At 47.2% G+C, this 23,665-nt stretch overlaps 1 protein-coding gene across 10 annotated transcripts in view; it reads right to left on the bottom strand.

The window, feature by feature from the left end:
* Positions 1 to 536: 536 nt before the first annotated feature.
* Positions 537 to 23,665, bottom strand: part of DOCK3 (dedicator of cytokinesis 3) — a 230,956-nt gene continuing 207,827 nt past the window's right edge. For 6 of the 10 annotated variants that reach the window (XM_089663364.1, XM_089663365.1, XM_089663361.1 and 3 more), the window contains 8 exons: positions 22,284 to 22,367; positions 21,399 to 21,515; positions 19,096 to 19,232; positions 18,891 to 19,014; positions 16,756 to 16,903; positions 16,201 to 16,315; positions 16,009 to 16,109; positions 13,173 to 13,294 (listed from right to left, as the gene is read on the bottom strand). In XM_089663364.1, coding sequence (XP_089519490.1) covers positions 13,182 to 13,294; positions 16,009 to 16,109; positions 16,201 to 16,315; positions 16,756 to 16,903; positions 18,891 to 19,014; positions 19,096 to 19,232; positions 21,399 to 21,515; positions 22,284 to 22,367 — 939 coding nt within the window. In that variant the 3' untranslated portion in view covers positions 13,173 to 13,181. Of the gene's footprint in view, positions 3,075 to 11,717; positions 11,814 to 13,172; positions 13,295 to 16,008; positions 16,110 to 16,199; positions 16,316 to 16,755; positions 16,904 to 18,890; positions 19,015 to 19,095; positions 19,233 to 21,398; positions 21,516 to 22,283; positions 22,368 to 23,665 lie in introns of those variants that run through there. The other 4 variants (XM_089663363.1, XM_089663368.1, XM_089663370.1 and 1 more) reach the window with 3 other exon arrangements.

Below are 23,665 nucleotides of genomic sequence, written 5' to 3'. Positions count from 1 at the left end.
TTTTTTCTATTCTATTCTTTTCTATTCTAATGCATTCTTTATGCTTTAAGATTTTTTTCTATTCTATTCTATTCTAATGCATTCTTTATGCTTTAAGATTTTTTTTCTATTCTATTCTTTTCTATTCTATTCTAATGCATTCTTTATGCTTTAAGATTTTTTTCTATTCTATTCTTTTTTATTCTATTCTATTCTAATGCATTCTTTATGTTTTAAGATTTTTTTCTATTCTATTCTATTCTAATGCATTCTTTATGCTTTAAGATTTTTTCTATTCTATTCTTTTTTATTCTATTCTAATGCATTCTTTATGCTTTAACATTTTTTTTCTATTCTATTATTTTCTTTTCTATTCGAATGTATTCTTTATGCTTTAAGATTTTTTCTATTCTATTCTGTTCTATTCTAATGCATTCTTTATGCTTTAAGAATTTAAATAGGCTGACTGCCAGGCTCGGCAGGATTTTGTCTCTATAGAAGGACTTCCTCTGTGCATTGTGGCCCCCCGGGGGCGGTAAATAAAGGCTGACGTACACTTTGGTGTCCAGGGTGGTAAACTTTATTTTCATATAACAACCATCTGAAGGAAAAAAAAAATCACAACAGAAACGGTGAATCTTATTTACACAGAAACTGGACGTCACGCCGTGTGCGAGGAACATGCGGACACCGTATATATACAAACACACACCCTGCGGAAAGCTGACCATTGGGGACACAACACAGCACCGCTGGAGGGTATAGTATATGAACACACAGGACGAGGGCGCCCCCCCATGGCGGATCACCATTCCTCGCTACCCTCGGAGACATCAAGAGGTGACACCCAGCGGTGACAGGGCGGACGGGTATGCCACAATGTTCCCAAATGTCGGGGGTGGGGGCAAGAAGACAAGCTGAGAATTACAAAGAGTGGTGGTGATTGGAGGGGAGAAGGCAGGAAGAGGAGGAGGAGGATCAGGCTGAGGATGAAGAGAAGGAGGAGGATGAGGAAGAAGAGGTGGATGAGAAGCAGAAGGAAGAGGAGGATGATGATGAGGAGGAGGAGGATCAGGCTGAGGATGAAGAGAAGGAGGAGGAAGAGGTGGATGAGAAGCAGGAGGAAGATGATGATGATGAGGAGGAGGATCAGGCTGAGGATGAAGAGAAGGAGGAGGAAGAGGTGGATGAGAAGCAGGAGGAAGATGAAGAGGAGGAGGAGGAGGACCAGGCTGAGGATGAAGAGAAGGAGGAGGAAGAGGAAAAAGAGGTGGATGAGAAGCAGGAGGAAGATGAGGAAGATGAAGAGGAGGAGGAGGATCAGGCTGAGGATGAAGAGAAGGAGGAGGAGGAGGAGGAAGAAGAGGTGAATGAGATGCAGGAGGAAGATGAGGATGATGATGAGGAGGAGGAGGATCAGGCTGAGGATGAAGAGAAGGAGGAGGAAGAGGAAAAAGAGGTGGATGAGAAGCAGGAGGAAGATGAAGAGGATCAGGCTGAGGATGAAGAGGAGGAGGAGGAAGAGGTAGATGAGAAGCAGGAGGAAGATGAGGATGATGATGATGAGGATCAGGCTGAGGATGAAGAGAAGGAGGAGGAAGAGGTGGATGAGAAGCAGGAAGAAGATGAAGAGGAGGAGGAGGAACAGGCTGAGGATTAAGAGGAGGAGGAAAAAGAGGTGGATGAGAAGCAGGAGGAAGATGAGGAAGATGAAGAGGAGGAGGAGGATCAGGCTGAGGATGAAGAGAAGGAGGAGGAAGAGGAAGAAGAGGTGGATGAGAAGCAGGAGGAAGATGAAGAGGAGGAGGATCATGCTGAGGATGAAGAGAAGGATGAGGAAGAAGAGGTGGATGAGAAGCAGGAGGAGGAAGATGAGGAGGATTAAGAGGAGAAGGAAGATAAAGAATGATGTTGAGGATGAGGATGCGGAGGAGCTGGATGAAGAGAGGGATGAAAGGGAGGAGGCTGATAATTAAGTGGAGGATGAGGATGAAGAGGAGGAGGAGGATGTAGATGAGGAGGCTGAGAATTAAGAGGAAGATAAGGAGAATGAACATGAAGAGAAGGATGATGGGGATGTGGCTGAGGAGGAGGTGGCTGAGGATGAAGAGGAGGATGATGAGGATGTGGATGAGAAGCAGGAGGAGGCTGAGAATGAAGAGGAAGATGAGGAGAAGGAGGATGAGGATGAAAAAGAGAATGATGAGGATGTGGATGAGGAAGATGAGGAACATGAAGAGGATAAAGAGGAGGCTATTGAGGAGGAGGATGAAGATGTGGATGAGGAGGAGGAGGAGGCTGAGAATGAAGAGGAAGATGAGGAGAAGGAGGATGAGGATGAAAAAGAGGATGATGAGGATGTGGATGAGGAACATGAAGAGGATAAAGAGGAGGATACTGAGGAGGAGGATGAAGATGTGGATGAGGAGGAGGCTGAAAATGAGGAGGAGGATGAAGAGGATGATGAGGAGGAGGATAAGGAGGAGCATGAGGAGGAGGCACAAGAAGAGAAACCATCATAGAAAATAGGTGTCCTCATTCACTTCCACATAACCTGACACCCTAATACACAGATATCAGGACCCACGTATCCCCCCCCTCCTCCTCATACACAGACATGTCCTCCTCCTCTTCTGGTTGCCCCTGTTCTCCACCATTTCAGTCCATGCCTAAGGTTTGCCCATGTTGTGCTCCCACCCGACCCGTGCCGGTGGTTCTTTGCCCATGTGGCAGTTCCTCCGGGTTCTTCTCAGCCGCTCCTGCTCCGAGCTCTCCTCCTCTTGATCCCCATTAGGTGAGCGTGGAGGGGTCACCCCAGTAGGGGCAGAGTGGCTCCGGCACGGCTGGGTCTTGGGTGCTTCCAGCCCATTGGGGTCGGAGAGGCTGTACCGAACGGGAGGGTAGTGCTGGAAACATCCACTCTGGTCTTCCTCTGTCCGGGGATCTGCGCTGGTTGCAGCATCGGGGCAGTTGGAGAAGTTGCCTTCGCTGAGGGAGGAGACACCGCTGCTGGCGCTGCCTGAGAGCGGCGAGTTACTGCCATCCAAGCAGGACTGCGGGCTGGTGGGCGAGGCGGGAATTGTGTGCAAAGGGCTCTGTGGAGAGAAAAGCACCTGATAAGACCCATACACCCCATCACAAGACCCCTACACACTACCATGGGACCCCTACACCCCAACATATGACCCCTACACACTACCATAGGGCCCCTACACCCCACCAAAAGACACATACACACTACCATAGGACCCCTACACCCCAACATATGACCCCTACACACTACCATAGGACCCCTACACCCCATCACAAGACTCCTACACACTACCATAGGACCCCTACACACTACCATAGGACCCCTACACCCCAACATATGACCCCTACACACTACCATAGGGCCCCTACACCCCACCAAAAGACACATACACACTACCATAGGACCCCTACACCCCAACATATGACCCCTACACACTACCATAGGACCCCTACACCCCAACATATGACCCCTACACACTACCATAGGACCCCTACACCCCATCACAAGACTCCTACACACTACCATAGGACCCCTACACACTACCATAGGACCCCTACACCCCACCATATGACCCCTACACACTACCATAGGGCCCCTACACCCCACCAAAAGACACATACACACTACCATAGGACCCCTACACCCCAACATATGACCCCTACACACTACCATAGGACCCCTACACCCCATCACAAGACTCCTACACACTACCATAGGACCCCTACACACTACCATAGGACCCCTACACCCCAACATATGACCCCTACACACTACCATAGGGCCCCTACACCCCACCAAAAGACACATACACACTACCATAGGACCCCTACACCCCAACATATGACCCCTACACACTACCATAGGACCCCTACACCCCAACATATGACCCCTACACACTACCATAGGACCCATACACCCCATCACAAGACCCCTACACACTACCATAGGACCCCTACACCCCAACATATGACCCCTACACACTACCATAGGACCCATACACCCCACCATATGACCCCTACACCCCACCAAAAGACACATACACACTACCATAGGACCCCTACACACTACCATATGACCCATACACCCCACCATATGACCCATACACCCCACCATATGACCCATACACCCCACCATATGACCCATACACCCCACCAAAAGACCCATTCATCGCACCACAAGACCCGTACTCACTACCATAGAACCCTTGCACACCAGCATAAGACCCATACACTCCACCAAAAGACCCGTACACCACACCATAACAACTGTACACATCACCATAAGACCCATACACCACACCATAAGAACCATACACCCCACCATAAGACCCATAGACCCCACCATAAGACCCATAGACCCCACCATAAGACCCATAGACCCCACCATAAGACCCATAGACCACACCATAAGAACCATACACCCCACCATAAGACCCATAGACCCCACCATAAGACCCATAGACCCCACCATAAGACCCATACACCACACCATAAGACCCATAGACCCCACCATAAGACCCATAGACCCCACCATAAGACACATACACCCCGCCAAAAGACCCATACACCCCACCATAAGACCCATACACCCCACCATAAGACCTATACACCCCACCATAAGATCCATACACCCCACCATAAGACCTATACACCCCACCATAAGACCTATACACCCCACCATAAGATCCATACACCCCACCATAAGATCCATACACCCCACCATAAGATCCGTACACCTCAGCATAAGATCCATACACCCCACCATAAGATCCGTACACACCATCATCCTTCTTACTAGGAGTATACACATAGTACATATGCCAGAGCTCCCAATCCCTGGAGGTGGTACTGTGCCTAGCTGTACATGGAACTCAGTAAAACATACCAAAAGAATCCTTTTCTTGGAGTACATTGAGGGACACATGATGAGTAATTTGGTACGTAGAGTTATGCTGCTTCCTTCTGGTGATTGGACTTTTTCAAAGAGGTAAGGACAGGCTAGTAATACCCTTCCAGTCTGTCTTTCTAATATATTCTGTAGCAGAGAAATTCTTTCGAACAGCATGTAGTCAGGTGCGGTCATTTTCCTCCACTGCAGGTGGTGCTCAGACCACACTGGCATTGTAGAGGGAGAGGAAGTCCGTAGAAAATTACTTCTCTATGGTTTCCTGAGGCACTGGGATTCCATCCAGATGGATGGTGCTGTCCCATGTGACTTTGGTGGCCATCTTGGGTCAGGCAGAGTCTATTTAAGACCCTGGCTCCCAGGATTGGCGCACATTTTGCGAGTGGTTAGTGTAGGTACAGGTTACCCAACTGTTAGATAAAGTGAATAGCAATAGGGAAAGGTTCCGAACAAGTAATGATAAGAGAGGGACACACTGTCCCCCATGGGAAACCTCCTCAATTGGGCGTGGCCTCGCTAGGCCACATTCCACCCTATGAGATGCTGTCAGTGCATCAGAACCTGGTCCGTTTGCATTGCCACACAGAACTGTGAGTTTTCCCAGTCCGGTGTCTTCTGCTGGACTGTTTGAGACTTTGAGCCGTTACTTCAATACAAGTTTTGTTATTTGGAACTGGACTCAGAGTGATTATTGCTGCCAGCTTCCTACTGCGCATATGCGAAGTGCGCTGCGCTTTGTGAATGGGCTGCAGGTCCTCTGGGACCTTGGAAGTATCCCAGAAGGCTATGGGGGATGCTGAACCTCTGGCTCAGTTCACCACGGCAAACTCAGACAGACGTTGGAGCAGGTACCTGTCAAAACCAAGGAGGAGGCAGAAAAGCAGAGCTTCCACTTTTGGGTGGAACTCCGCTTTAAAAACCCGCTAGGGCCGAGATTTGACCCTTGATAGTACCGAAGGCCAAATGTTGATCCAGACCAGATAGGAGAATTGATAGGATTTGTTCCATGGTGGATTTTCGGGAATGGTAGTTCCTTGCCTTGCAATATGAGAAATATGATTTACAGATGCGATACAAGACTTTGTAAAAAAGCAGTTTCCTAGCTTTCAAGAGCAGAGGGATAACTGCATCCGGTAGGCCCCAACCCTTCGGAACCTGGTCATCAACAGCCAGGCCAGTGACCAAGAAACATAGAAGTGAACTGGTCCTTGGAACAGAAAATGTGGTAGATCTGGAAGGACCCATGGAGAGTCTGCCAGTACCAAGTACCACATCCACCTGGGCCTATTCAGAATTCCCTCGATCTTGATCCTGCAGAACAAAGGATCAGAGGAAAGAGTTTCTGAGAAGGAACAGGTGAGATCAGGTTGAGTTAAACCCATGGAATCACCTGAGCATCCATGGCAAAGGCTAGAGAATCCATAAATCTAGGGACAAATTTGCTTAATTTGTCGTGGATCATGGAAGCCAGGAGGACCACATCTCTCACCTGTGACAGAGGTCTTCAAACACCCCCAGGTGAAGGGACCAGATGCTAAGGACTGTTGAAGTCCACCTGCCAATTCTGCATATCTGGGATGTATATGGTACACAGGTTTGGAATGTGAAATTCTGCCCAAAGCAGAATTTTTTGTTTTCCCTTTGAACTGTGAGACGTCTGGATGGTTGATGTAAGCCACTGACATGGTGTTGTCCTACTAAAACCTGGAAAATGAGCTTCCTCTGTCGACCAAGTCTTTTGCAATGAGAGAGTGTCCAGCTCCTCGTGAGAACCTTCTAGGCCAGAGAGAGGAGAGACTGGACTCTTGAGTCTCCAGATTATGGCAAGCCTGGTTTTGTGGGTCAAGTGCATTCAATGGTCTAGGAACTGAGCCTTCTTATCCCATGCTGCGAGAAGGTTGAGCTGCAATTGTCTGGAGTAAACCTGGGTAGAGGAAATGTCTTTGAAATGGGCAACCACTAAGCCCAGAACCTCACACAAAAAATGGAGGATTGATTGGCTTCTGGACTGTAGAGTCCAAACATGGAAATTAAAAGTTTGGACCTTTTCCTGCGAATGGAAGACCCTGCACAAAGACGTGTCCAGGAGAAGACCTAGGTCAGGGGTCTGCAACCTTTAAGACATAAAGAGCCACTTGGACCCGTTTCCGAGAGGGAAAAAAAGACTGGGAGCCGCAAAACCATTGCAACATTTAAAACAAATCCGACACTGCATATATTGCAAAAAGCGCTCTGGTCATGAAGGGGGTTTAAGGGCCCAGTAAGCAAAGGGTTAATCAGGGCCACAGTGTATCGTCATAATCACAATCATAGCCTTAGGTCAGTGGTGGGCAACCTTTTTTTTCAACTGAGCCAAATCTCGCCAAAACCACAATTGAAATTTATTTTGAGAGCCACGTTTTTAAAACTGAAAATACATCCCCCATATAGTAATTCATCCCCCATATAGTAATTCATCCCCCCTATAGTAATTCATCCCCCATAGTAATTCATCCCCCATATAGTAATTCATCCCCCATATAGTAATTCATCCCCCATAGTAATTCATCCCCCACATAGTAATTCATCCCCCCTAGTAATTCATCCCCCATATAGTAATTCATCCCCCATATAGTAATTCATCCCCCATAGTAATTCATCCCCCATAGTAATTCATCCCCCATATAGTAATTCATCCCCCATATAGTATATAATCCCCCATATAGTAATTCATCCCCCATATAGTAATTCATCCCCCATAGTAATTCATCCCCCCTATAGTAATTCATCCCCCATATTAAGTCCCCAAGTCCCCCCTGTGTCAATTCACTTACCTTTGCTCCGCGTGTTCCTCTCGCCGTGTTCCCGCGCCGTTCCGGTGTAGCATGAAAATCTGTCTCCTATGAGGATCTGTCCCCCTCGACGTATCTGCGCATGTGCCAGTTTCAGGCATTAGCAGCCGATCGGCGATCTCCGGCACATGCGCAGATACGTCGACGAGGACAGATCCTCAAAGGAGACAGATTTTCATGCTACACCGGTCTTCAGGGCGGACTGTGAGAGGAGCCTAGCGGTAGCCTAGCTCCGCGGGCCAGATTAAAAGGTCCGCCGGGCCGTAGTTTGCCCATTGCTGGCCTATTGCCTGTCACCTGGTGGGCAGTGTGCTCCGGAGCCGCAGCCAAGGTGAAAAAGAGCCGCATGCGGCTCTGGAGCCGCGGGTTGCTGACACCCGACCTAGGTACTTCAAATGATGAGTCAGATCCACCTGAACTTCTGGAGAGTTGGGAAAGTTTAATGGACATAGACTGAAGGAGTTCCTCAGTAGGAGTTTGAAGGCAGGTACAGTCTACTTTCTCTACTGTAGGTGGCGCTCGACTGGAGTGGTACTGCAGCTATAGAGGAAGTCAAGGGAAACTTGGTGTCTCTATGGTTTCCTGGTCCCCGTGGGCAGCACTCTGGTTGGCTACGCTGCCTCCAGGTGACCCTGGCAGCCATCTTGGGTCAGCAAAGCCTTTTTAAGTGCCTGCCCCCAGGCTTTGGCGTGCATTTTGCGAGTGGATAGTGTAGGGACAGAGCACCCCCCTGTCAGCGAAAGCAATTAGTGGCAGGAAAAGGTTCCGGATAAGTAGGGACACTCATCCTGCATCAGAATCCACCCCACTGGGCTCAGACTGGCCAAACCACATTCAGCCCATGGAGACAGATGCTGTCGGTGCATCTAGACCTGCTCCATTCTACCAGTTGCACGGAAATGTCAGTGTTTCCCAGTGTAGCACTTTCCCGCTGTGCTGTTCGTAACTTTTGGGCTGTTCCTTTAATACAAGCCTTGTTATCATCTACTATCACCACACCACGCTGCACCTACCCACAAATTCATTCAGGTATCCCACTATGGGAATGTCTAAGGCCGAAGCAGAGCAAGTGAAGAGGATAGCATCTTTGTGAAAAGGAAGGGTTCCAAAAAGAAGGGCAACAATTTGGCAATATTGAGTGCCCACCGCAAAACACAGGAATAAATGATGCGTTGGAAATGTGGGGACATGAAAGCAGACAGTGGCTGACCTGGCAGGTTACATGCAGAAATTTTGTACCCAAAGGAAAGTGTTGAGAACCATCAGATCCAAAATGGGGCAGATGGCCCCTTTTGATTTGGGATCAGTGAACAAGTTTAGGCAAAAGCCCGAGAAACTTTCCTTTTTATGAAACAATGGCTATGACCCCTTGAGAGAGTAGCTGCGTCAGAGCAGCATGGAGGTCTGCTGGTCTCTGTGGGGACACTGACAGGTTTGACAATATGAAACCTGGCAGAGGCAGAGATTGAAATTCTAGCTTCTACCCTCTGGATACCAAATTGTGGACCAAAAATGTCTGAAATGGCCTGGGACCAGGAGGCCGCAAAGTCCAACAGACAGGGAGGGCCAGGACAAGTGAAGGGCAAGAGGGATAGCCACCCAGGGCGCAGTGGTAGGGAGGGCGTCTCTTCACCACATTCCTTCCTCAGATCAGTGGGTAGCAACCAGCAAGGTACCGATTCATGTCCGTTCTGACAGCTTCTGATGCCACACATGCTCCAACTGTCGTCTCTCAACCCCATCTGCCCACAACTGATGCAGAAAACACACCGGGCAGATGCAACCACCTTCTATTTGTGAGAAAGCAAGCAATTGGCCAAACATGTAGTCAGCATTCCAGGGCAACCTTAGATAGCCAATGCAAATGAGGCTGAGAATGGGCTGAGAATGGACACAGGGCGGTACACCCATTCTACGTCATATATTAGGAGGACATGAAAGTAGACAGTGACTGACCTCGTAGGTTACATGCGGAAATTTTGTACCCAAAGGAAAGTGTTGAGAACCATCAGATCCATAATGGGGTAGATGGAACCTTTTGATTTGGGATCAGTGAACAAGTTTAGGTAAAAGCCCTACAAGCTTTCCTTTTTTGAAACAATGGCTCTGACCCCTTGAGAGAGTAGCTGCGCCAGAGCAGCATGGAGGTCTGCTGGTCTCTGTGGGGACACTGGCAGGTTTGACAATATGAAACCTGGCAGAGGCAGAGATTGAAATTCTAGCTTCTACCCTCTGGATACCAAATTCTGGACCCAAATGTCTGAAATGGCCTGGGACCAGGAGACCGCAAAGTCCAACAGACAGGGAGGGCCAGGACAAGTGAAGGGCAAGAGGGATAGCCGCCCAGGGCGCAGTGGTAGGGAGGGCGTCTCTTCACCAGATTTACTCCTCAGATCAGTGGGTAGCAACCAGCAAGGTACAGATTCATGTCCGCTCTGACAGCTTCTGATGCCACACATGCTCCAACTGTCGTCTCTCAACCCCTCTGCCCACAACTGACGCAGAAAACACACCGGGCAGATGCAACCACCTAATATTTGTGAGAAAGCAAGCAATTGGCCAAACATGTAGTCAGCATTCCAGGGCAACCTTAGATAGCCAATGCAAATGAGGCTGAGAATGGGCTGAGAATGGACACAGGGCGGTACACCCATTCTACGTCATATATTAGGAGGACAGGAGGACGTGAACGTAGACAGTGACTGACCTCGTAGGTTACATGCGGAAATTTTGTACCCAAAGGAAAGTGTTGAGAACCATCAGATCCATAATGGGGCTGAGAATGGGCACAGGGCGGTACACCCATTCTAATTCATATATTAGGAGGACGGAAGGAGGAGCAGTTCTGAATCCTTGCTCTTGGCGCTGAACGAACCTGTCCCAGTACTACCTGCAGGGACACATCAGGATACACTACAGGCTTTTTCTTCTGTAGAGAATCAGCTGATCTGGAGAGATGCAAAATTATCAAGACTAAAGAAGCATAAAAATATGAAAGGGGTTGCCTCTCTTTGAGGAAAAAGCAAAAAAACAAAACCCCAAACTGGAACCTGATGGGAGTGGGAGCTTTGTTCTGCCAGCGTTCAGTTTCCTGAAGGCGGCAGCATAACCCAAGGTGCCTGAATTACTCATCCGGTGTCCCATAATGTACCATTAAGAAATATTATTTCCTCTCAAGTCCAGCATGCTGGGAAATAATAGCATTGTTTGTTAGTTCAGTTCAGGGCACAAAAAGTTACAAGGGAACATGATTTCTGGCAGGATCAACAGTTTCCAATCCTTTCAGAAAATATACTTAGCATGAAAAAATAAAAAGCTAAGGAAGGCATTTGCCACATCTAGGGACTGGTAAACTGCAATATATTACATAAAAAAAATAATATGAGAGGTCTTCAAAACGTTTCCGCACTTTTATATAACAGAGTTTAAAAATGTGCGGAAACTTTTTGAAGGCTCTTTCTTATTTGGTGGCTGCATTAGTTTTCTTTAAACATTTTAAAGCATTACAATAGGACATTATTGTGGACTGGGCTCAATGCACACCACTGACCGGATACATGACTATCATAGAATGTTGCTGAGATGTAAAACCTAGGCTGTGCATGGCGGCTCGCAGGCCGTAATCAGGGTAAAAATAAATGTTTATATAGTTCAGGCCTTTGTGTACAAACCAAGATTCCCTACTAGGTGTGAACTGTCCCTGTAATGTGGAGGATGAGATACATTGCAGGGAAACAGGAGCAAATTGGATCGTGCTTTGCTGGGTTTTGTTTTGCCTTCCTCTGGATCAACCGTGGGTGTAGGAGTATAACTTTTTCTTTTTTTTTTTAATGGTTGAGCTGGATGGACTTTTGTCTTTTCTTAGCCAGACTAACAATGTAACTATGCAACAATGTTGGTTCTACGTACTGTCAGTGTATGCAAAAATGTTTCAGTGCAAGCAGGCGGGGGGTAATAAGGGGCATTACCTTGCGCAGGGATCTGGTGGGTAATGCAGGCGCTCCGTCCCCCATAGAGGGATGAAAAGCATCAAAGTGCAGAGAGTAATGGCCTTCAGAGGGAGAAAAAAGGGGGATGCAGAAAGAGAGAAGAAGTAGGGAGTGAGGACAGCGAAGGTGGAAGAGATGGAGGAAGGGGTGGGGGGGGGGAGGGATGGAGAGAGAGAGAGGAGAGGAGAGAGAGAGAGAGAGAAGGAGAGAGAGAGGAGAGAGAGAAGGAGAGAGAGAGGGGGGGAGAGAGAGAAGGAGAGAGAGAACGGGGGGGGGGGGGGAGAGAGAGAGAAAGGGAGGGGGAGAGAGAGGAGGGATGGAGAGAGAGGGAGAAAGAAAGAGAGAGAGGTGAGGGATGAATGGAGAGAGAGAGAGAGAGAGAGAGAGAGAGAGAGAGAAGGAGAGAGGAGAGAGGGATGGAGAGAGGGGGGAAGGGATGGAGAGAGAGGGGGGGGGTGGAGAGAGAGGGAGGAGAGAGAGAGAGAGAGGGGGGAGGAGAGAGAGGGGGTGGAGAGAGAGAGCGAGAAGGAGAGAGGAGAGGGGGGAGGGAGAGAGGAGAGAGAGGCGGAGATAAAGGGGAGGGATGAAGAGAGAGACAGAGAGGAGAGAGAGGGAGGGGGGGATGGAGAGAGGGAGGGGGGTGGAGAGATAGATAGAGAGGAGAGAGATGGAGAGAGTGAGGGAGGATGGAGAAAGAGAGAGAGAGAAAAGAGAGAAAGAAAGAGACGGAGAGAGGAGAGAAGGAGAGGGGAGGAGAGAAAGAAAAAGATGGATATGAGAGTTAGTAAAAGAGAGCAGAGAAGAGTAGAGGAGAAGAGAGGAACGGAACAGAAAGGAGGGGAAAAGAGAGAGAGGAGATGGAAAAGGGGCAGAGATGATGGGAGAGAGATGGAGAACAGTGGGATCAATAAGGGGGGAGATGAGAGAGATGGAGGGAGGGATAGAGAAATGCAGAAGGAGATAAAGAGAGACGGTGAAGGTCGAGAGGGAAGAGAGAGATAGAAAAGAGGGGGTGAGAGAGGTGGAAAAGGGGGAAGGAAGGGACAGAGAGAGATAAAGGGGGGGGGGACACAGGAGAGAGAGATTGAAATGAAAAAGAGAAGAGGAGAGAAGGGTGAGGGCATGAGAGAGATTTGGAGAACGGGGAAAAGATGAAGGGATATAGAATTGGAGAAGTGGGAGAATAGGAGGGAGGGGGGAAGAGATAGAAACGGGGAAAGAAAAAGGGAGAAAGATGGAGTAGGCGAGTGATGAAGGGGAGACAATGGGAGAGGAGGAGGTAGAGAATACATACAAGGGAAGAAATAGGATTGGGGACGGGGGAAAGAAAATGAGAGTTTAAAACTTCCAAATTAACACATTACAATATTTTTTTTATTACCCCCCCCCCCCCCCATCTCCCCACTACATCCTTCTACTCCATCACACAGCACGTACCCGGGGTCAGGTTCTGGGGGTCCCGGTGGGAGTGAGAACGCTCCCGACATGAGTTGTCAGGAAAGGAAGAGATTCTCTGGTCCCGCTGTCCAAACTCCAACTACTTGGTGCGGCCAGGACTGGCTCAGGACAATACATCACAGTGACCAGGAGGTGGCGACAGCAGTACAGCCAGGACACCAAAGAGTGAAGCAAACGTCAGGTATAGTAAAACAATAGTAAAAAAAAAAAAAATGCAGTCAGTACAAGTACAGATTCTGAAGAGATCTTAAAGTAATTCTCTGTTTTAAAGTGTATTGCTGTATCAGACTCTTCCTGTAATTACAAATACAGTAAAAAAAGAGTGCAAAGAGCTATGATGATAAGAAAGATTCGGCAACCCGCAGAAGACGGATTTCAGTTTATAAAGCTGAAGGGCTGAGCTGTGTCTTAGGCCTGGGATTAGAGATGCATTTTATTTTTGGGTTACCATTGGGGGTCAGTTTGACATTTAAGGGTTCAATTAAGTTAGGTTGAGGGTTGGGATGTCATTTAGGGTTAGATTTTGGGGTCAGGTTAAAGGTTGGGGTCAGAGTTAGGTCGAAGGGTAGGTTGTGGTTAGAATCAGGGTCTTGATTAAAAGTTGGTGTTAGAGTTGGGGGTCAGGTTGAAGGTCGGGGGTTAGAGTTAAGTTGAGAACTACATTGTGATTTAGGGTTAGCATTAGGAGGTAGATTAAAAGTTAGGGTTAGACTTATGGGTCGGGTTAAAGGTCAGGGTTAGAGTTGGGGGTCAGGTTAAAGGTTGGGGTTAAGTTGAAAACTAAGTTGTGATTTAGGGTTAGAGCTAGATTAAAAGTTAGGGTTAGTGTTAGGGGTCGGGTTAAAGGTTAGGGTTGGAACCTACGGTCAGGTTAAAGGTTAGGGTTGGAATTTAGGGTCGGGTTAAAGGTTAGGATTAGAGTTGGGTTGAGAACTAAGTTGTGGTTTATGGTTAGAGCAGGGGTCTCCAAACTTTCTAAACAAAGGGCCAGTTTACTGGCTTTCAGAATTTAGGGGGGCCAGACTGTGGCCATTGGTAGTAGAAACTGTCCTGCTTCATTAGGAGTAAACAATGCATCTTTGGCATTAGGAGAGGAATAGCACCCTATTCTTGGTGTAAGTTGGAGAAATAGTGCCCTATCATTGGTGTCCATGGGTAGAATAGAGCCCCGTTGTTGGTATCAGTGGGAGGAATAGTGCCCCATCATTGGTGTCCGTAGGTAGAATAGAGCCCCGTTGTTGGTGTCAGTGGGAAGAATAGTGCCCCATCATTGGTGCCCGTGGGTAGAATAGAGCCCCGTTGTTGGTGTCAGTGGGAAGAATAGTGCCCCATCATTGGTGCCCGTGGATGGAATAGAGCCATGTTGTTGGTGTCAGTGGGAGGAATAGTGCCCCATAGTTTGTTTCAGTGAGAGGAATAGTGCCCAATTGTTGGTGTAAATGGGAGGAAAAGTGCCCCCTAGAAGGGTCCGTGGGTAGAATAGAGACCCGTAGTTGGTGTCAGTGGGAAGAATAGTGCACCATGGTTTGTTTCAGTGAGAGGAATAGTCCCCAATTGTTGGGGTGAATGGAAGGAACAGTGGCCCATCGTTGGTATCAATGGGAGTAATAGTGACTATTGTTGATGTCAGTAGCAGGAATTATGCCCCCTTGTTGGTGTCAGTGGGAGGAATTGTGTCCTGTATCAGTGGGGGAAAAAGTGCCCCAAGGGCCGGATAAGGGCAAGCAAAGGGCTGCATCAAGCCCCGAGGCCGTAGTTTGGAGACCACTGGGTTAGAGTTAGGGGTTGGGTTAAAGGTCGGGGTTAGAGTTAGGGGCTGGGTTAAAGGTTGGGGTTAGAGTTGGGGCTTGAATTAAAGGTTGGGGTTAGAGTTAGGGGTTGGGTTAAAGGTTGGGGTTAGAGTTAGGGGTTGGGTTAAAGGTTGGGGTTAGAGTTGGGGCTTAGGTTAAAGGTTGAAGTTAGAGTTAGGGGTTGGGTTAAAGGTTGGGGTTAGAGTTGGGGGTTAGGTTAAAGGTTGGGGTTAGAGTTGGAGCTTAGGTTAAAGGTTGGGGTTAGAGTTAGGGGTTGGGTTAAAGGTTGGGGTTAGAGTTGGGGCTTGGGTTAAAGGTTGGGGTTAGAGTTAGGGGTTAAGTTAAAGGTTGGGGTTAAAGTTGGGGCTTGGGTTAAAGGTTGGGGTTAGAGTTACGGGTTGGGTTAAAGGTTGGGGTTAGAGTTAGAGGTTGGGTTAAAGGTTGGGGTTAGAGTTGGGGGTTAAGTTAAGGGTTGGGGTTAGAGTTAGGGGTTGGGTTAAAGGCTGGGGTTAGAGTTAGGGGTTGGGTTAAAGGTTGGGGTTAGAGTTAGGGGTTGGGTTAAAGGTTGGGGTTAGAGTTGGGGCTTAGGTTAAAGGTTGGGGTTAGAGTTGGGGGTTGGGTTAAAGGTTGGGGTTAGAGTTGGGGGTTGGGTTAAAGGTTGGGGTTAGAGTTGGGGCTTGGGTTAAAGGTTGGGGTTAGAGTTGGGGCTTGGGTTAAAGGTTGGGGTTAGAGTTAGGGGTTGGGTTAAAGGTTGGGGTTAGAGTTAGGGGTTTAGTTAAAGGTTGGGGTTAGAGTTGGGTTATGGGCTAAGATGTCATTTAGAACTTGAGTTGGGGTTAGGTGAAAGTTTAGGGTTAGAGTTCCGTTGAAACAAACCAATCTACTCTTGTTCTGGTGATAACTTGTCCACCATCCACATCCTGAAAACTGGATGCCATCTCAGTGTCTATAAGGAGCCTGGGGGGGTAGTAAGTCCAACTGCCTGCGTATTTATAGAGCATAAAGTGCATAGAGGTGGTCACCTTTCTCCGCCACAGAGAGGTTGGGGTCACTGCAGGGCTTGCAGGGGCCAAGGACTTGCTGGAACAGAGCCCGCGGGTAGACGCAGCGCTGGGACACCACCAGGAGAGACAGAAAAGAAAGAAGGTTGAATCCATCCTTCCAGCCGACATCGTCCTTTAAGCAAGGCTTATGTACTATTACTGTTCTATACCTGTGCATTGTCGGCACCAGTTTGATACATGGCGCTACTGGGCCGGTCCCGTGGTGCCGGAAGCAGCATCACCAAATCTCGCGAATGTCTGTATTTATCAGGCAGGGAGGGAGAACCTGTGCAGGAGGAATATGGGAAGTTTATGACCTCAGCATTCCACATTTAAACAATTCACGCAGCCATCGCAAATAATCTCTATAATGTGTTCAATATAGGTATTTCCTATGCTCATTAGCTCTACCTGGTGGCCATAATGCAGTATTTTCCTAATTCTGGAATTTCAGGAAAATATTGCATTATGGCCACCAGATAGAGCTAATGAGCATAGGAAATTCACACATTATAGAGATTATTTTCCTGAAATTCCAGAATCAGGAAAATACTGCACTGTGGCCACTAGAGTGAGCTGATGAGCATAGGAAATACACATATGACAGAGATTTACACTGGCCAGGCAGTTTGCCCGTTATTTCTTCACCTTTCACTCTACAGAAAGATATTTTAAAAAAAGGCAAAACTCACATTGCACCCTCTCGCAGTTCCCACTTCTACATACCTCGTGTGCTAGAGGGGGCGGAGTTTACAAGCTGAGATGGTGCAGAATGGGTGGAGCTGAGGCTGGAGGAGGAGGGACTTGTGTAGGATGAAGATAACGCAGAAACGTTAGTGATGGATCCAGCGTTGAGGGAGTGGGGTAGCAGCATCTGAAAAAAAAAACAGTCAGAATGGAAGGATGACAGGATGATAGAATGTGTGATAGAATGGAAGGATAATGGTGGATGACAGAATGGAAGGATGACAGAGGATGGCAGAATGGAAGGATGAGAGAGGATTACAGAATGGAAGGATAAGAGAGGATAGCAGAATGGAAGGATGAGAGAGGATAGCAGAATGGAAGGATGAGAGAGGATAGCAGAATGGAAGGAAGATGGTGGATGAAAGAATGGAAGGATAAGAGAGGATGACAGAATGGAAGGATGACAGAGGATGACAGAATGGAAGGATGAGAGAGGATGGCAGAATGGAAGGATGAGAGAGGATGACAGAGGATGATAGAATGGAAGGATGAGAGGATGGCAGAATGGAAGGATGACAGAGGATGACAGAATGGAAGGATGACAGAGGATGACAGAATGGAAGGATGAGAGAGGATAGCAGAATGGAAGGATGAGAGAGGATGACAGAATGGAAGGATGAGAGAGGATGACAGAATGGAAGGATGAGAGAGGATGACAGAATGGAAGGATGACAGAGGATGACAGAATGGAAGGATAAAAGAGGATAGCAGAATGGAAGGATGAGAGAGGATAGCAGAATGGAAGGATGACAGAGGATGACAGAATGGAAGGATGAGAGAGGATGGCAGAATGGAAGGATGAGAGAGGATGACAGAGGATGATAGAATGGAAGGATGAGAGAGGATGGCAGAATGGAAGGATGACAGAGGATGACAGAATGGAAGGATGAGAGAGGATAGCAGAATGGAAGGATGAGAGAGGATGACAGAATGGAAGGATGAGAGAGGATGACAGAATGGAAGGATGAGAGAGGATGACAGAATGGAAGGATGACAGAGGATGACAGAATGGAAGGATAAAAGAGGATAGCAGAATGGAAGGATGATATTAAGTCTTAACCAGAAGCCAACAAATACAAATATAACATCACAGCCGTTAAAGTACTGAGTCCAGTGCCCAGTGTCTGGTGTCCGGAGCCGGGTGTCCGGTGCCCAGTGTCTGGTGTCCGGAGCCGGGTGTCCGGTGCCCAGTGTCTGGTGTCCGGAGCCGGGTGTCCGGTGCCCAGTGTCTGGTGTCCGGAGCCGGGTGTCCGGTGCCCAGTGTCCGGTGCCCAGTGTCCGGTGCCCAGTGTCCGGTGCCCAGTGTCTGGTGTCCGGAGCCGGGTGTCCGGTGCCCAGTGTCCGGTGCCCAGTGTCCGGTGCCCAGTGTCCGGTGCCGGGTGTCCAGTGTCCAGTGTCCGGTGCCCAGTGTCCGGTGCCGGGTGTCCAGTGCCCAGTGTCCGGAGCCGGGTGTAAATGGTTAGTTTGTGTTTCAAGTAAAAGAAAAGAAACAAAGTATAACTTTGTTACTCTTTATTGCCTTTGGTGTCCCCATATGGGAGATTCACCCTCTTTATTTGGATTTAGAAACTTTGCACCCTCGGAACCCCAACCCCACAGCTGATCTGGATGAAGACCAAATAACTATTATTTATCCGATTTGCTGTAACAGAGCAAAAAGCAAAAAGTGCCCCCCCCTTCCCTTCCCCCCTTCCCGGACCAACAATGGATTTCTTATCAATATTAGAGCCACTTGTATCTTGGAAACATAACTAGCGCTTATCTGCAGCAATATACTGAGCTGGCTAGACTCAGCTCCTGTGCAAGTCTATTCCTCACTTTCACTGCTCTTACTATAAAGAAGCCTTTCTGTATGTGAAGGTAAAACTTTCCTCCAGGCTCAGAGTGCCCCCTTGCCTTTTGTCATCACCTTAAAGAGGAAATTTACTCAAAAATCTGAAAAATGTGATGCTGAGCCTCCGTGATTGAAATAACTGAAATCCAGTGAATAAAAGGGGCGGGGCTAAAATAACCGCTTATCGTCTTCTCACACCCAGCTCCGACTCCCTGGCGTTCCATATTAAACCCGTCCTGGTTTTGTAATCTGAAGTGGATATTTGGGATGTGAAAGTCACCTGCATAGAGTAGGGGTCCTCGTTCTCGCTGTCCACCGCGGTGGGTGTGGTCCCAGTGTCGCTGGAGGTGTGAGATGAGAGCGAGGAGGATGAATGGCGCACGGAGCCCAATACCACAAGCGGGCTGCAGATGACAATACCACATGAGGTCACACACTGCGCTTGCGGAAGTAAGAAAGCGCGGCGATTATTTTGTGAGCGGTACCTGTGTCTGTGGAGGAGTCTCATGCTGTCGTTGTTGAGCGCTCCGTGCGATAATAGGATGTTCCCGCGAGGCAGCGGCGTACAGGACGGGTTCATCTTCTCCAGTGTAGGGAACTCCTGGGGGGCGTACAAGAAAAGCTGCAACGCTCAGCACAGGACGCATTAGTTGCAATGTGCGCATTGGCAATCTCACACTGAGGGGCGGGGCTTATTTTGGGGGGACGGATTTTGAGTTTGATGGCCGGGAGAAGGTCATGGATGCAATGCACGGCCTTCGAACTTTGGTTAGCAGCCATTGGGTGGCCAATAATGGGGTCCAGGGGCGGACTGACCAGTTGGGCACTTGAGCACCGCCCGAGGGACCAGGGTCAGTAGGGGGCCCCATGAGATGCCCCTAGTACCTTTCATAGGCTTTTTTTGGGTGTGGTTTGAGTGTGGGTGAGGACATAGGGGCCCCATGATCCCCTATTACCTGGGGGCCCCATGAGATGCCCCTGGTACCTTTCATAGGCTTTTTTGGGTGTGGTGTGAGTGTAAGTGAGGACACAGGGGCCCCATGATCCCCTATTACCTGGGGGCCCCATGAGATGCCCCTGGTACCTTTCATAGGCTTTTTTGGGTGTGGTGTGAGTGTAAGTGAGGACACAGGGGCCCCATGATCCCCTATTACCTTGGGGCCCCATGAGATGCCCCTTTTACCTTTCATAGGCTTTTTTGGGTGTGGTTTGAGTGTAAGTGAGGACACAGTGGCCCCATGATCCCCTATTGCCTGGGAGCCCCATGAGATGCCCCTGGTACCTTTCATAGGCTTTTTTGGGTGTGGTTTGAGTGTGGGGGAGGACACAGCGGCCCCATGATCCCCTATTGCCTGGGGGCCCCATGAGATGCCCCTGGTACCTTTCATAGGTTTTTTCATAGGCTTTTTTGGGTGGGGTTTGAGTGTGGGTGAGGACATAGGGGCCCCCATCATCCCCTATTGCCTGGGGGCCCTATGAGTTGTCAGTCCGCCCCTGATGGGGTCCCTATTATATGCTAGGCCCCTTCCTATAAAGGAGGGTGCACAGAGTAGCCCTAAGGGTCTATTTATAAACAATGAGCTGTGTAAACACCTCAGCGCTCGCACAGTTGTGGCAAATAATCCCCCTAATGTGTCTAATATGTTTCTTTTCTTCTGATCGTTGGCTCCACCTAGTGGCCTTAATGTGGCATTTTCCTGAGATTTCCTGAATATTTAAATCAGGAAAATACCACAATACGGCCACTAGATGGTGCTGGCGATCACAGCCAATACACACAGTGGACATTATACAGGAATTATTGGTGACAGTTGTGCGAATGTTGGAGCGAATTTAAAAAAAAATAGATCGAATCATGTCAATATATCTGATGCTGCCGTAATAAAAGGAAAAGCTGGCAAACGTCATAGGAAGAGATTAGGGTCAGTTAAGAAACTCGTACGTTAATTCTGATTGTTAGCTCTTTAGGCAATCAACTCCCTTGCTGCCGTCCAAGGGTGGCTACACCGCTCCTCCATAGATACAGTGGGGGAATGTAGCCACTACAGGACAGGAAGTGTGTTACTGGCAGGATCATCAGGTGACAATAAAAGGGAAAAATGCCTAAAAATGGAACACTAAACCACAAGGGCTGGTAAGCTTCATGACTGAAAGAACTGAAATCCAATGAATAAAAGGGGCGGAGCCAGGGACAGTCAGGCTGGGGAGGAAAGGGCTACATGATGCTGGATCTCCTCCAGCCAGGAAATGAGGCGGAGCTCTATCTGACTGGCTGCAGCTTCTAATGCACATTGTGAGGAGCTCCCAGTGTGCAGTAGCTGTGCAAGACTGGAGGGGAGGAGCCGGTACACCTGTGCAAGACTGAAGGGGAGGAGCTGGTACACCTGTGCAAGACTGGAGGGGAGGAGCCGGTACACCTGTGCAAGACTGAAGGGGAGGAGCTGGTACACCTGTGCAAGACTGGAGGGGAGGAGCCTGTACATCTGTGCAAGACTGAGGGGGAGGAGCCGGTACACCTGTGCAAGACTGAGGGGGAGGAGCCGGTACACCTGTGCAAGACTGAAGGGGAGGAGCCGGCACACCTGTGCAAGACTGAATGGGGAGGAGCCGGTACACCTGTGCAAGACTGAATGGGGAGGAGCCGGTACACCTGTGCAAGACTTGAGGGGAGGAGCCGGTACACCTGTGCAAGACTGAAGGGGAGGCCAGGGGGGGAGGGGGGTAAAAATTATCTCCAATTTCAGCCAGAAAGTTTTATAGACAGAAGGAAATTGAAAAGGTTTTTTACCTGGTATAGACTGGAGCGCATGACCTGGAACTGGTCTACCAGCTTCTTGTGCAGCGGCCGCATCTCGGGGTGTACGCAGCGCTCGTGTACCGCCAGCCCCACCCCCAACACGTGTACCTAGAACATGGCATGAAATCAATTTAAAATTTTCCTCCAGCTGCAGTTTGCCACTCCATTACATCTCCTCATTATATACCTGATCCTATATACCCCCCCATTACATCTCCTCATTATATACCTGATCCTATATCCCCCCCCCCCATTACATCTCCTCATTATATACCTGATCCTATATCCCCCCCCCCCCATTACATCTCCTCATTATATACCTGATCCTATATCCCCCCCCCCCCATTACATCTCCTCATTATATACCTGATCCTATATCCCCCCCCCCCATTACATCTCCTCATTATATACCTGATCCTATATCCCCCCCCCATTACATCTCCTCATTATATACCTGATCCTATATACCTCCCCCCATTACATCTCCTCATTATATACCTGATCCTATATACCCCCCCATTACATCTCCTCATTATATACCTGATCCTATATACCCCCCCATTACATCTCCTCATTATATACCTGATCCTATATACCCCCCCATTACATCTCCTCATTATATACCTGATCCTATATACCCCCCCATTACATCTCCTCATTATATACCTGATCCTATATACCCCCCCATTACATCCCCTCATTATATACCTGATCCCATATACCACCCCATTGCATCCCCTCATTATATACCTGATCCTATATACCCCCCCATTACATCTCCTCATTATATACCTGATCCTATATACCCCCCCCATTACATCTCCTCATTATGTACCTGATCCTATATCCCCCCCATTACATCTCCTCATTATATACCTGCTCCTGCATGAGCTCCTTCAGTTGGCTGATCTTATCTGCATCTTCCGGGTGTTGGGTGATGTATTCCTTGTCAAAGAATGCCTGGAGGGGAGAGAGATGGTGATAGATAGATAATAGATAGATAGATAGATAGATAATAGATAGATAGATAGATAGATAGATAGATAGATAGATAGATAGATAGATAATAGATATAGATAGATAATAGATAGATAGATAGATAGATAGATAGATAGATAGATAGATAGATAGATAATAGATAGATAGATAGATAGATAGATAGATAGATAGATAGATAATAGATAGATAGATAGATAGATAGATAGATAATACATAGATAGATAGATGAATAGATAATAGATAGATAGATAGATAGATAGATAGATAGATAGATAGATAATACATAGATAGATAGATGAATAGATAATAGATAGATAATAGATAGATAGATAGATAGATAGATAGATAGATAGATAGATAATAGATAGATAGATAGATAATAGATAGATAGATAGATAGATAATAGATAGATAGATAATAGATAGATAATAGATAGATAGATAATAGATAGATAGATAGATAGATAGATAGATAGATAGATAGATAGATAGATAGATAATAGATAGATAGATAGATAGATAGATAGATAGATAGATAGATAATAGATAGACAGACAGACAGACAGACAGATAGATAGATAGATAATAGATAGATAATAAATAGATAGATAGATAGATAGATAGATAGATAGATAGATAATAGATAGATAGATAGATAGATAGATAGATAGATAATAGATAGATAGATAGATAATAGATCGATAGATAGATAATAGATCGATCGATCCCCCTCCATCCTCCTCTGACCTCCTGGTATCACGTGATCCCTCCGTTCACCGCGGCATCGATGACGCCAGATAGATAGATAGATAGATAGATAATAGATAGATAGATAGATAATAGATAGATAGATAGATAGATAATAGATAGATAATAGATAGATAGATAGATAGATAGATAGATAGATAGATAGATAGATAGATAGATAGATAATAGATAGATGATAGATAATAGATAGATAGATAATAGATAGATAATAGATAGATAGATAATAGATAGATAGATAGATAGATAGATAGATAGATAGATAGATAATAGATAGATAGATAGATAATAGATAGATAGATAGATAGATAATAGATAGATAGATAATAGATAGATAATAGATAGATAGATAATAGATAGATAGATAGATAGATAGATAGATAGATAGATAGATAGATAGATAATAGATAGATAGATAGATAGATAGATAGATAGATAGATAGATAATAGATAGATAGATAGATAGATAGATAGATAGATAATAGATAGACAGAC

The sequence above is a fragment of the Staurois parvus genome, unplaced genomic scaffold, assembly GCF_062004578.1.
Source record: "Staurois parvus isolate SC_StPar_1 unplaced genomic scaffold, SC_StPar_1.0 ptg001673l, whole genome shotgun sequence".
Lineage (NCBI taxonomy): Eukaryota > Metazoa > Chordata > Amphibia > Anura > Ranidae > Staurois > Staurois parvus.
Note: the sequence above shows the minus strand (reverse complement) of the source record. Positions and strands in the feature narration are given on the sequence as shown.